At 39.6% G+C, this 15,030-nt stretch overlaps 1 protein-coding gene across 5 annotated transcripts; it reads left to right on the forward strand.

Annotated features, from left to right (window-relative positions):
• Positions 1-2,114: 2,114 nt before the first annotated feature.
• LOC307014471 (uncharacterized protein) lies at positions 2,115-14,899 on the forward strand. 5 transcript variants are annotated; one of them, XM_079642397.1, is made up of 6 exons: positions 2,115-6,141; positions 6,972-7,491; positions 8,079-8,250; positions 8,351-8,572; positions 11,508-11,575; positions 14,646-14,899. In XM_079642397.1, the coding sequence occupies exons 2-6, from the start codon at positions 7,291-7,293 to the stop codon at positions 14,646-14,648; spliced, it is 666 nt and encodes a 221-aa protein (XP_079498523.1). In that variant the 5' UTR covers positions 2,115-6,141; positions 6,972-7,290; the 3' UTR covers positions 14,649-14,899. The 5 variants fall into 5 exon arrangements, 3 of the variants coding, with proteins under 3 accessions (XP_079498523.1, XP_079498522.1, XP_079498524.1); XM_079642396.1 differs by having other exon boundaries at positions 2,116-6,141; positions 8,348-8,572; XR_013801234.1 differs by having other exon boundaries at positions 2,460-6,141; positions 8,348-8,576.
• Positions 14,900-15,030: the final 131 nt, after the last annotated feature.

Raw genomic sequence — 15,030 nt, forward strand, 5'->3', positions numbered from 1 at the left:
TTCAAAAGACTTGTCCGATTTGGACAATTTTGAAGTGGTTTAAAAAATAACAGATTTAACCAGAAAGTGCCAATATTTGTACTCTTGTTGGGCTGATTTTGACTACAATGAGTAGTGTTGCGGCCATTGGATATATAAAGCACAAGATGAAAATGCTTGTCTCTACAATTGTTTTTCAAAAAAGAGTCCAAATAAGAGTCCCCAAAATCCTCCAAATCGACCCAAAATGTATCAAAATCAGCCTTTTCACTAACATCCTCAACAACCCCCAAAACTGTCCAAATCAACACATCCTCACACCCAGATCGGCCTATGTTGACGTTATGTCAGTCCCCTGTGTCGGCTTTTAACAACGCAAGGGGCCGCGCTTAGCGTACATTTTCAACTTTCCGGGATTTGCTCTGAGCGTACATTTTCAACTTTCCGGGATTTGCCCTTAGCGTACATTTTCAACTTTCAGGGATTTGCCCTTAGCGTACATTTTCAACTTTCTGGGATGTCCATAGGCTTCTACATAGCTCCCTAAACGTATGTTGTAGACGACTTGAGATCGCGAGCAAATGCTACCCACCGCGGGCCATTCTGCTGAAGCCTACGTTGCGAGACTACATTGCATTAAAAACATTATGCTCTCTATATATTGTCTTTATTATGCTTTATATAGTGTCTCGGGCTTTGGCTATAGGGCGGCTCAAAGTATTTTGTCTCGCCGTTGTGAAGACTGCTTTGTTTATTGTCCTTGTTTTTGTTTTAAATAAAGCATTTTCAATCGACGAATGCCAAACATGTGACGTCATATGATGCGTCGCCTCTGCGCACAGGGAGCAGGGAGGCATTAAACGTGTGACGTAATGTGCTATTAAAAGTATTAAAAGAGGTGAACATCACTACAAGTCTGGGCATGTTGAGAGCTGTACATACACACAAGGGGAGTCAGTCGGTTCATAAGAGCCAGCATGCGGGAATCTGGGATTTGTAGTATTTTGCGTATTTTTCATTGTCTTACATTTCAACAGTTTTACGACAAACTGTGACTTTTTTGACATGGAAATTATTATTTAAGATTGACAAACATCATAATGTGTAATTCGTGGCACAATTCAAACGGGATCGAAAGATAATCTTTCTCTCTCCATTGATTTCAATGCATATTTTTTCCGAATAAAGTGGAGGAACCCGGAAGGGGAGGGGCTAGGATTGAGAATGAAGAGTGGAAAGTGATTGTGGAGTTTGGTGAGCAATCCGCAGCTAAGCTACATCCAGTGGCCCTGACTAAAGCAATTCCCAAAGAAATTGGATCGATAAAACAAGCAAGATTTCTGAGCAAAGGACGGATGTTGGTTGAGTTGATTAATGCAAGACAACAGGAAAAGTTACTGAAAATGAAGACCCTGAATGAAGTTCGAATTAAATGCCATGTTACTGGAGCAAATCGGAAAATACTTGGAGTTATCAGTGGAGTTCCCATAGAAATCGGCATAGAAGAACTCAAGAAGGAAATTAAAGGGGGGAAAGTGACTGTAGTAAAGCGTCTTCCTACTAGGTACCAAGGTAAGATAGTGGATAGTTTGTCTGTTCTTCTTCAGTTTGAAGAAACAATACAACAGAAGATAATGATCGGTTGCATGAGCTTTCCAGTAAGAGAATTCATCCCTAAACCTCTGCGGTGCTTTAAGTGCCAAAGGTTTGGGCATGTGGCAGACAAGTGCAAAGCAACTAAGCCCAGGTGTCCAACATGTGCGGGGGAACATGAATATGGTAGTTGTACTGCAGGTGCTAAGGTGAAATGTTGTAACAGGGCTGTGAAGTGCAGAAAAAGTCCAAGGAGGTGCAGAGATACAAAGTGCAAAATAAAGTCTCATATGCTGAAGCAACAGAAAAGGTTTCACTAAACATAGCTAGGAAATCCCAAGTAGCATCAAGTATGTTCTCTTCAAAAGATTTTCCCAAACTCCCACAGGCAAAGGAAAGCTCCACAAAGTGTTCACATAAGTGTGTGATAGGAGAGGATGCATAGATTTGTAATAAGTACAAGTTTGTGGCCTTTATTGGAAAAGTGGTGAATGTTGCTTTACAAGAAACAAAAAAGAGGTCAAGACTGAAAACAATAGTGGAGGCAGCAGGTGAATTTTTGGGGATAAAGGATATAACCGTTGAAATGATACATGAAATGCTAGCCACCAATAATGATGATTCACAGATTAGTGAGTAGATGAATGGTTTTTCTCATTCTGCAATGGAATGCTAGAAGCCTTATTGCAAATGGACAAGAATTCAAGACCTATATATATCAGTTAAAAGAAAAACCAGACGTTATTTGTATTCAAGAAACATGGCCGAAGACTCATTTGGACTTCATAATTGGGGGATATACTGCTATAAGACAAGATAGAAATGATGGCCAGGGAGGGGGATGTGCAATCTCTATCAGAGAAGTCATGTCTTATAGTAAGCTAACTTTTAAGAACAGTCATGATTTAGAAATAGTGGGTGTAGAAGTTTGGATTAATAAAAGGAAAATTAGTGTCCTGAATTTTTATAATCCATGTAATAAACTCAAAATAGAGGAATTAGACAGTCTTTGCCAAGGAAATGAAATAATATGGTGTGGTGATTTTAATGCACATAATACAATGTGGGGAGGGAGATCAACAGATTACAACGGACAGGTGGTGGAGGATTTAATGGAGGCAAAGGAATTCGTTTGTTTAAATAATGGGCAAGGTACAAGGATCAATTTTAGAGATGGAACAGAGTCTGCGATCGACCTAACTCTTGTAACAAGTGAATTAGCTTCTGGTAGCAGTTGGGAAGTATTGGCAAATAACAGTATTGGGAGTGATCATCTTCCGATTATAATCAAGTTTGATATAAATCATGTGGTTGAGCTAGACGGTATCATGAGATGGACTTTTTCTAAAGCAAATTGGGAGATGTTTGCTAAATTGTGCGATAATGAATTGGATCAGATTGATATGGCAGAAAGTATTGAGGAAATAAATGAGCAATTTACTTCAAATATAATTAAAAGCGCTAATCAAACTATTGGGAATAAAACTGGGAAACTTGGTAAATGTGTTAAGATGGTACCGTGGTGGAACAAAGACTGTAATGATGCAATCCGAAACAAAATCAGGCTGTTTGGAAAGCTAAGAAAGACACATTCATTACATAATTTATTAGAATATAAAAAGGCACAGGCTCAGGTAAGGAACATTGTTAAAAGAGCAAAAAGGGAGTGTTGGAGAGGATTCTGTTCAAGTATTGGGAGAACTACACCATTAGATAAAGTATGGGGAATGATTAAGAAGATGAGGGGAATAAGACAGCAGAGTAACCTGCCAGTATTAGAGATTGGAGGGGAAGTTGCCACTGGAGAAGGCAGAAATTCTAGCTGAAAATCTTGTCAAAGTTCATTCTTCTGAAAATTTGACAGAAGAAGGTAAGATCAGGAGGCAGGAAGTGTTAGATGAGCATCCTAATGTATATGAAGAAAGACATTCGTCGCAGAGTGTTGTAAATATACCTTTCTCTATTCAAGAGTTGAGAAGAGCATTAAGTAAGTGTAAAATGACTGCTCCTGGGAAAGATAATGTATGTTATATAATGTTGACCAAATTAAGTGATTTTGCATTAGGAAAGCTGCTGGAGATGTACAATAAGATCTGGGAGAAAGGGAAGCTGCCAATAATATGGAAAGAGTCAGTCATTATTCCTATTAGGAAACCTGGGAAAGATCCAACCAGTCCAGGCAGTTATAGACCTATAGCTCTGACATCACACTTGTGTAAAGTTATGGAAAGAATGATAACAGAAAGGCTAACATACTACATTGAGAAAAATGAACTAATGACTCCTTATCAGAGTGGGTTTAGAAGAGGGCGGAGTACTTTAGATCCACTGCTGTGCCTGGAGTCTGAAGTCAGGAAAGCCCAAGCGAACAAGGAGTGTGTTGTAGCTGTATTCTTTGATGTGGAAAAAGCTTACGATATGATGTGGAAGGAAGGATTATTAATAAAACTGGACATTATGGGTCTGGGAGGTAATGTATATAATTGGATTATGGATTTTTTGTTTGGCCGTGCCATCAGAGTCCGAGTTGGCAAGTCATATTCTCGCAGGCATGAAGTTGAAAATGGAACCCCGCAGGGGAGTGTCATCAGTCCTCTTTTATTTTCTATCATGATCAATGATATATATACACAAGTAGGATCTGATATTGGTAAGTCACTTTTTGCAGATGATGGAGCTATTTGTAAAAGGGGCAGAAATGTAAAATATATTCTAGCTAAGATTCAGGAAGCCATTATGGAAATTGAAAGCTGGTCTCTGACATGGGGGTTTAGATTGTCGGTGGAAAAAACTGAAACTTTATTTTTTACGAGGAAAAGGATAGGTGAGGAGGTTAGGTTAAAACTTTATGGACAAGATCTAAAGAAAGTGAAGACATTTAAATTTCTGGGAATATGGTTGGACGAGAGAGTCACATGGAGAACTCACATTGATAAAGTAGTAGATAAATGTAAAAGGGTTTTAAATGTTATGAGGTGCTTGGCAGGCACTAAGTGGGGGGCTGATAAAGCTGCTTTGAGGAATGTATACACAGCCTTAATAAGATCAGCCATAGAATACGGACTAATAGTGTATGGGTCAGCTGCATATTCTTCTCTTCAAAAATTAGATAGAGTCCAGGCACAAGCACTAAGGATATGCTGTGGGGCAGTAAGATCTACACCAGTGTCGGCACTTCAGGTAGAGGTCGGAGAAGTACCTATTTCTTTGAGGAGAAAGCAGTTAATTGTTAATTACTGGGCAAATCTACACGGTCATAATGATACTCACCCTACTAAACAAACTGTACAAACAAGTTGGGAAAGTAACAACATAAAAAAAGAAAGTTTTTGTTTTTGTGTTTCGGAAATATGTAAGGAATTCAAAGTTAAAGAATGGAATATTAGTCCGACGGTGTTGTTATCAGCTGTTCCACCATGGTTGCTACCTCAACCTATAGTAGATTTATCACTATTGAAACGGGTACATTCAATGAAAAACAAATTCAATGTACAGGCTTATGTGAACACTGTTCTACATGAACAATATGGGCACTTTATAAAAATATTTACTGATGGATCCAAAAATCCAGAAAATGGTCTAACTAGTTGTGCATTTTATGTTCCTGAGTTAAAAGTCAAAGTGGGAAAGCGTACAAGTGATCACATTGCAGTATACACAGTAGAGATGATGGCTATCTCTCTAGCACTTCAGTGGGTGGAGGAAATACAGCCAATGCGAGTGGTCATTTGCTCTGACTCCAGTGCAGCTCTGGAGAGTATAAACAACTTCTCTTCAGAATGTCGTCAGGATATTTTATATGAAATTTTACAAAGCATGTTTAGGTTAGTTCATCTGGGAATTGTTGTTCAATTTGTGTGGGTTCCAGTGCATGTGGGTATTAGAGGGAATGAAGTAGTGGATCAACTGGCAAAATGTGGTTTGAAAGCAAACCAGATTGATATTATGGTACCCATCAGTAGAGCAGAAGTCAAATCTTTTACAAAAGTGGTTATCAAGCAACAATGGCAAAAACTATGGGACAGTAACACCAAAGGAAGACATTTATATCAGATACAAAGGGAAGTAGGAACAGGAAGCACGTGGGGGAGTAGTAGAAGAGAACAGAGCATTAACAGCAGGATAAAATTGGGACACTCCGGACTAAACTCATCACTGCATCTGATTGGAAAACATCCAAATGGCAATTGTGATGGTTGCCAACAACCAGAGACAATACATCATGTATTTTTTAGCTGCCCGGATTATAACAGACAAAGATTCATTCTGAAAACTGCACTGGAACAACTCAACATCAAGGACATGGATTTCAAGGCAATATGAAAGTAAATCAAGAAATGAAGCAAACAAGCTGATCTTCAAATTCCTCAAAAGCACTGGTCTGAGGATAAGGATTTAATATGAACATGTAATAACTCAACAGTAGGTGGCGATATATGCTCCAAGTGGAAGCGATTCGCCATTAAAGAAAAGAAAAGAAGAAGAAGAAGAAGAAGAAGAAGAAGGAGGGGAGGGGCTGATAAGAACGCGTGGGTCGCCGCGTCGAACTTGTTAAAGCCCATGAATAAGGTAAGAGCTTCATTAATCATTTGTGCATAATCAGAGACGAAAACCATTAAATATACACCAAAACTGTTATTAAGTCCAGTCAGCAAGTATTGTAAGCACCTTGAGAAGAGCAAGGTAGTCGTTTTGTGAGTTTGTGAATCCTTTTAAGACATTACAATACAACTTGCAACTATGCTAGCTAACGGCTACTAGCCATAGAGAACCCTCCTTCTGGTTCCTTCCTCAAAAACGCAATGCAATTTCTCCATAGGATTTTGGAAAATAGCTGGAAATAAGGTCTGTGGTTGAAACACATTTAAGAGAGGGATCACGTTTTTTTCAGCCGGATAATATCCACATGTCTACACTACTTTTATAATTTTCGAATCATAAATCTAGTCGCCAGAAGCAAAATGCTAACTTTATGCTATAAACGAACTACAGCAGGGTCACTGCTTCAACGTCACGCGGTTCTCTATTAGCTATTATTCATTAGCTCGTAGAATTTTACATTTTAATAGGGTATGACTGAGTGAATTGACTGAATGACACCCAATAAGAGCAGTCCAAATGATTATTCCTACATGTTTATGACAGATGTGTATCTTATGCACAGCCCTTCAAATATAGTGTTACTTTTATTTGTCAAATATAATCATACTTTACCTTTACTTATACAACAGAGGGGACATTTACAGACATTTTACTTTAATTAAGAGGCATGTATACATTTAAGATAACAAAAATAAATGACAATTTATGAAACTGCACATCCAGGTTGAACACTAAAGATAGTGTAAAAGGTACCTTGGCTAATTTTTTTAAATATTGTGTCTCTTCTTTCCACACAGGTCTTTTGAACTTGATATACCCCTGTGATCTCCCATTCAGTCATCCACCCAAAGGCACTTTTAAGAGCCACATTTGTTTTGCCAAACCGTCCTTTTCAGTGTGCCTTGTCCTTACCTGTGTTGCTGTCTGTGTATCTCTCTCTCTCTCTCTCTCTCTCTCTCTCTCTCTCTCTCTCTCTCTCTCTCTCTCTCTCTCTCTCTCTCTCTCACTTTTGCATATTCTCTCTCGCTATCTGTGCTTACTCCTGTTTTGTCCATCTCTTTGTCCACTTTTGCTTTTCTATTTTTGTATATATTACTGTTTGTCTGTCTTGGAGATATGACTCGACCGAAGTTACGGCCGTGCCCTGCTTGCCAGACTCTTAATAAGGCAAGCATCAAAACGTGCACTGTCTGTTACGGGACCCTGTCAACAAAGACGAAAATCATAAAAAAGGCAGCGACCCTGGACAGCAAATGGAGGCAAGGAGTGGTTAGGAATCGCAACGTTAACCGCATCATTGATTCTGCCCGTATTGCAGTAAGTCAAAAATGCTCATAGCTCATTAATATCTGCTAAGTGAAATTAAGCTTTATTTGTTTAACATATCATAAGACAATGTGATAAAGCTTTTCAATAAAAACACATAGTCTCATTTTCATCAGTTTCTGTCATCCTGCAGGGATACTTTTTACATCTTTGACTTGATTTGAACAAATTAATATTATTTAAATAATTAACTGTCTAAATAAGCATTTCGGCTCCTACAATATTGATATCAGGGTTTTTAGTCAAAAGTCCAACCCCAGGTAGAAGCCATCTCTACCTATGTATTATGTTAAAGAGCAACAATAGTCAGTGTTTCCTATCAAATAATAATCCTGAGTCCTTAGGATGGCGATGGCAGGAACAGCAGAGGCACCTTTTCCCTTACATCTTTATGACCATTGGTCTTATACAATGCAATATCAAATGTTGTTGTTTATATGGTTTATCGAAATCAAACAATTTGTTGCTAAATATCTAACATCATATTCAATTAGCTGTCCTTGAAATTAAGTAGCTTTCTACAGTACTAATGTAGTGGTTTGAACTAATGTGTTGCAACTGTTTTCTTTTCATTTCAGGTGTTGAAACTTGAGGTCCTGGGCTTCAAGCCAATTTTATTTTATGGGCATAGAGACAAGAAATCTCCAAATAAGTGGGTAGCAGATGTCATGACCCATTTCGCCGCTTCTTCTGTGACCAAAGCCATTTTGGATAAGATGCGGAGGGTGTATGAAGTCCTTCTAACTCAGGGTAAGAGTATTTTCTTGTTTATTTTAGACCCCACGTGTGTGCCTCTCCGTTTTTATTTAATAAATAATACTGACGTCTGTACCTGACACTCCCCCAGCAGAACAATCACAGACAGCTCAGCAGCCACAGAGCGCCAGCGCAGAGCAGCCACAGCCAGCGCAGAGCAGCCACAGAGCAGCCAGAGTTCTTTGTTCTGAATCTCATGACTTGCCCCACCTCAGACCTTGCCCTCTTCTTCTCCATCCTCAGCCTCAACAAACATGCCACCACCACAGACATCTTCACTCAAAAAGGAGGGGCCACAAAAAAAGAAAAGAAAACAGTGGGTAAGTTTTGCATTGGAAATATTATTGCACACACTATTAATACATTCGCTTCCTGACAAATTTGACTTGTTGCATTTATCGGGTAGTAAAACCAGTCTTCATCGCATCACCAGGTCTTTGAATTTGTAAGCCTGAACACAGATTGTTATTCTTTAGTTATTATTTGTATTCTTTAATAAATAAATAAACAATAAACTTGACTTTGACCTTGACCTATTTGGTGTTATTTTGGAACGCCATGGTTAATGTCAACCCTAACTTAAAGGAGGGGTAGGTAAGTTTGAGAAACTGTCTCAAGATACACTTTTTGTTATATTCCATGGAATGCTCTTAATATCCTGATAGCAATGAATATTCTAAGTGCGTTGAAAAAAAATCCATAAAAAAATGTAATCTGTGGAAGCCGTAATACTGTAAAAACTACGACCAATTATTTTAGCCGGCAATTATTTTAGCCGGGCTAAAATAATTGGTTGGCCGACCTGTCTGTCAGCCTTCAATCTCGTGCACACACACACTCGTGCAGTCATTGCGCGTGCCATCATTGGGCGTGTTTCCCGTCTCCGGGCAGCTGTTGCTCAATCGCCAGCAGCAGCCGCTGCAAGACACTTTCACCATGGCAGAGTTTGCTTCAACATCGTCTACCGGTCGCAAAAGAAAAACTGTAATGGAGCAAATTATGAAGAAAAAGAAAGTGGAAACTAGGAGTAGTCAAACCAGAGTCAATATCGGAGTTGCTTTTCAACGATGGTTATGGAGCACACCGAGCTGATATCATGGTTCGTACGGGTGCTTGAAATCCTTGAAAATGCTTGAATTTTTACGAGGTGTTTTCATGACTTGAAAAGTGCTTGAATTTTGGGAATGGTGCTTGGATTTGAGATAAAGTGCTTGAAATTGTAAATGCTTTACTTTTACAATAAATTGCTGTCTGACTGAATAGTTCGCTTTTTAGATTAAAAGAAAATAAAGAAGTCGGAGCGCGCTTAGTTGCTTCGCTTCTACATAAAACAGCTCCGCTCCGGCCTTCCCGCGCTATGCGCGCGACCTGCAAGTGTTTTATTTTGTGTGACCTGGGTATCTAATGAGAGAATGACAGTATGCCAGGAGGTTGCTGTTTTAACGAGCGTTGGCTATCCGAAAAGAAATACAAGCTGTGGCTAAAACGAGGATCAACCCAACGATTCGCCTTCTGCACAGTTTGCCACAAAGGATTTCAATTATTCGCGATGGTAGAGTCTGCGCTGACGAGCCATATGAAAGGTAAGCCGTAGTAGAGCATTTTGGATTAGGCTAATGTTACGTTTGTTTAAGCTAGTAACGTTAGCGAACTCGATGTGGGATAATTGCTTATGCAGGTGACAATAATAAAAAGGAGCGTACCTATGTCAGTATGTGCGACAGTCGCCATCCTGTGGTTTTCAGAGGATGAAGCACATAAAAGCAATGTATTTCTACTGGTAGTATTTTTCGTGCCTAAACTTGCTCCATCGAAATCAGTCACATTGACCCGAAGACACATTTTGAGTTATACACTGTTGGAAAGAGGATATTCCTAACTTTCTAACGGAGAAAACATATTTTCGTTTGTATTACTGGTCTGGGGGAAGCTCGCGAGTGTGTGTGTGTGTTTGTGTATTTTTGCGTTTGTGTATTGTGTTAGTTTCCCGGGGAAAACACCGGCTGTTGTTATGCCTGCTTTGACGTAAAGTTACTCCGTTCTCCGCTTGTAATTATGCTGTTAAAAGCTTCAAAGTTGTATTTATCATCTGAATTTGCCGAAACAAGTTTAATATTCTGAAAGCCAAGACTTTGTTTATTTGAAATCAAATGAAAACAAACTGTAACGGACCCTGCCGTGTTATCTATGATTACTATATGCCATACATTCATAATGTCAGCGGGAGGGAGGGGGGAGCATCGCTACGTAAAAGCATTAGTGCGAGGGAGAGCTGTCATCTTCCCTTTACAAGCTTCAAACATGTATTTATCGGGAGATTTTGGCAATAAAAGTTTCATATTCTGAAAAATATTCCCTGGAAACCTCCAAAACTCTTACACAGAAAGAGGATCTCTGCACACGCTTTTTTTTATATCAGCTTTGTGTTTCAATGGTTTTGTCCTAACCTTGGAGAGCCGTATGTTTACTGCCACCCTAAAAGGACCTCAAAAATGTTAAAAATGTTAATAAAGAATTTATTAAACAGCTGATTGTTTTATATTGGCTCAGCCAGGTTATATGGGATGCCCAGTCTACTATATATGATATGGGTCACTCATTTTACAATATTAAACTTTGTTTTCTTATCTTTAATTTGTCATCCTTATGTAGAATGCTATTACGAAACACACATTTGGTTGTTTATAGCATAAAGAACATCGGATTTAATGTGAGGTAGGGAAATAATCATTTGAGTATAAGTATGTGCATATAAATATGTAATTTACAACAGCTGTACGCTGCTTGAAAAGCTTGAAAATGCACCTTGAAAATGCTTGAAAAGTGCTTGAATTTGACTTTGGAAAAGGTGTAAGAACCCTGTGATATGTAACGTTACCGCAGCCTGCTCTCCTCAGCTAGACGAAACATTTGTAATACATTTTCACAAAAACAAATATGCTAGCTTCAAAAATATAAGCACTGACAATAACTGTGTTATACATTTGTTTTACATTCATTATCATGATCTTGTGCGCGTTCATGTGTGTTGGAGGAGGTGCTCTGTCGTAAGTCTGAAGGAAGGGGCGGATTCTTTTCGGTTGTGTACTTTGGAATTTTTGTGCACTCGAGCCGGTTTCTCAAATGTACCTACTGCTCCTTTAACCTAAGAGGGTTATGATGAATACAATGTGTTGGACTCATAATTAATTCAGCCATCAAACATCACATTCATGACCTAATAAACTTTTTTTGTTTTTTTGTTATTTAAGGTTGCCGCAAATGTAACCTTCAGAAGGTCGTCCTCTTTGACAAGGTACTTGGAAGAAGAATGAATGAGGTAAGATATACAAGGCTTATTTGTATATATTTTCCGTTGTGAGGGCCTTACTCATTAACTCATTCAGGCCTTTACAAGAAATACTAAAAGTAATATAAGTAATATCCAGTAATTGCTTAAAATGGTAAATGATTGTTCCCTGTGTGTTTTATGTGTTTGTGTAGGGGAAAGCAGAGTGTGAAATATCAGGGTGTCCGCGGGGTCTTAAAAAGTATTAAAAGTTGATAAATCAATTTAGCGAAAATGAAGGCTATTAAAAAGTATTAAACGGCATTTTCCAAGGTATTAAGAAGTCCCACAGCAACGACAAGATGAAACACCGGCATACGCAACGCTCTGGGGGTCCAACTGCTCTGTGTGCAAGCCCTATATGATCATTTTCTGATAACGATGACATAGCCCGCCTCCCTCTCCCCACGTCTCCTGCTGCTGCTGGACTGTCAGAAGAGGGGGAGGAAAAGAGAGGCAGGCACCATTTATTAAATATTATTATACAGAGAACAGTCGTTATCAATTTGTTTTAAAGCTCAATAAATAACAAGGAAGACCTCTGATCTGCACTTTTCTAATTTTGTACGGAAACTCTGCCGCACGGTTCCCTCGTCCCTTGGAAGAGGCGGAGAGGTGGGTGTTTTTCATCTGCTGGTGGACTACCGGAGAGATATACAGCAGGAGAACACGCCGTCCACTGCGGAGAATAAACAGAAGGGCAACCATGGCAACCATGCTCCGGGGTCTTCTTCGCTGCTTTTGGTGTATTTTGTGGCGGCAGCAGCGCCACTTACAGGCCTGGCATATGTACTACAGCGTTTCCAGCATTTCCAGCGGTCTAGTGTGAACGGACACGTTAATGAATCGAATGCGTGTGAACGGAAGACTTTTTTGCGTTTGCGTATGCGTTTTACAGTATGCGTCCTCGTGGGGCCGGTGTCTAAGCCAAACTATATCTGGTCACAGAGATCTGCTATTTTAAAGTAAAGTCAACACATATCGACCCTAATATAGTCTATATTAAGAACGAGAAAAGTCTTAACATATATATCGTTTTTTGTAAACATATGACAAATGTGTGAGGGTGATGACGTCAGAGCATCGTCCTATGTGCCAGGGCTTAGCCCCGGACAGCCCCAGCCCAATTTAACCCCTGGGTATTTGTGAGGGAGCTCCTATATGGCATTACCCCGCTGAAGCTCACCAAAGTTTAATATATTTCATAGTTCAAAGTTTTGTCAATTGTTTTGTTTATTGGTCAAATACTGGTTTCTAATGGTTTCTGAGGAGTTTTACTGGAATGAAAGAGCACAGAGTACAGAAGCAAAAAAGCAGCATACTGCATTAAACCTGACCTTCACAGAGAGGTTGAAGTTCATCTGGAGAGGAGGCTTCAGTAGTCTGTCTGCACTCTGTTTAGTTTTGCTATCTTACAATCAATATAGTAAATGTGAGGTAAAGTGTGTTGCCAATGTAACCGGTTAGAACTCAAAGTTGCGATGAGGTCTTAAAATGTATGGAAAGGGTCTTAAAAAAGGTCTTAAAAGGTATTAAATTTGACCTCAGGATTCCTGCATATACCCTGGATATGCTGGTTGCCTTGCTTTGTGTGGTAAGAAGTAGTAAATATTGCATTTATACATATTTGTATTGTTTTTAAACCTTTGATGACAAAACTGCGTGTTGTTTTCTGCCCTCTAAAATCCAACAAAGTGTTTGATTACGTAACCAAAGTATTACAAAAACGTCCCTATCTTTGTAGCATCAAAAAACAAAAGTAGCACACAGAAAGATATTTATTAGCTACAGTTCCTAAGTTGGGGACCCCCATGGCAGTTAAGTATGCTCCTTTTTTTAAATCAATGATAAAGTGCTGTTTGCCTGAGGTAAATAGGGTTGTGTTGGGATTTATTCCAGGAGCGCTGTATCATTATATACATGAGCAGAACAAAGCAGTGAGGAAAAGCAGGGAAATGAGGACGAAGAGGAGAGCACTGATGAATGAAAGATGCCGTCACTATCCTTATCCCTGTGTGTTTATAACTACTCCTTGAAACACAAAACCTGAACCTCATTAAAACCATGATTAAGTTGCAAAGTCCCCCTTTAACAACATTAAACCTGGCCGCTGTACAATAGCTCCCCACTGCTCCTACTACTAGGATGGGTTAAATGCAGAGAACACTTTTCCCTGTGCATGCATGTGTGACCATTAAACAGGGTTTCATCCTCCAATTCTATACGTCCCCTTGTGTGTTATGAAGGTTTTAATGCATGTAAACGGTCTGCAGAGTCACAAACCCTCAAAGTACACCCTGTAGCGAGTAAAACTCTTTTTCCATTGTTTACTTTCGGGGCAGGTTGACGTCACTAAGTCCAAATGGACCAATAGGCACACAGCTATAGAACAATAGGCACACTCTGCCAGGGCAGACTCCCGAGAAGCTCAGTAGTCCGCCCCGCGAGGCCCGCGGAGCGGACAGTGTGAGGTGGATTTCCCGTTGTGTTTCCCTGGAGGCTGAATATACACCAAGTGCCGTGAAAAACCACGGCACCCAGACCCCACGCAGCAACCAGGAAACAACGCCAGTAATCCAGCTCACACTGCCCGCTCCAGCAGCGAGCCCCGCAACGTCCCTCCAACACGGCACCCAGACCCCACGCAGCATTCTCATCTGTCTGTCGTCACTGGTGTCATTTTCTGGTTGCCAACAAACGCCATTGTAACACATAAACACTGATGTTCCACAGTAATGGTGGTGGACTCATCAGAGCATAGTGGGCTTACAGGGGGGTGGGGCAGGAGCTCCAACAAGCCGTTTAGGACAGAGAGTGAAGACACATACTTTACAGAGATGCTGTATGAGAAACCAATGTGAGTTTGGAACATTGCACAATATAAATCTATTCTAGTAGACCTCAACAATGGAATTATGATCAGGATATAATAAATAATAAAGGCCTCTTTTAAATGAGTGTTTCTAAATCATTTATCAGTAAAATATGTTTGTGTTTAATTTTTTCATCAATGATCTTAAAATGTGATCTTTGTTCTAATGACACTTTGTGCGTTTCACAGTAACAGAACCTGGGATAACAGATGGGAGACTGCCTGTAATTTTGAGTGCCTCACTGCCACACCCGAGTCGCCAGGTCCCTCTGGTTCAGCATGAGAGCTGCCTGGTCAATTTGTTGTGGATCCAGGCAACACATGCAATATGTACATGTGTTTATGTATCTATGTCTTTATTTGTGTAAATGTTTCGGATATGGAAATGTTTTATTTGTTGCAGTGTCATTTAGTATTTGAAAAATAAACACTTATTGTTTGATCATGGGCTCTATATTTATTGAGACAGTAAGTAAGCACAGCGTGTCACTCGATTGATTTTCTTGAAATACATAATATATTTTTACAATCCTATCTACAACCCTCTTGCTTTGCAAACCGGAAAACACTTTAT

The sequence above is a fragment of the Notothenia rossii genome (assembly GCF_949606895.1).
Source record: "Notothenia rossii genome assembly, chromosome: 8".
Taxonomy (NCBI): domain Eukaryota; kingdom Metazoa; phylum Chordata; class Actinopteri; order Perciformes; family Nototheniidae; genus Notothenia; species Notothenia rossii.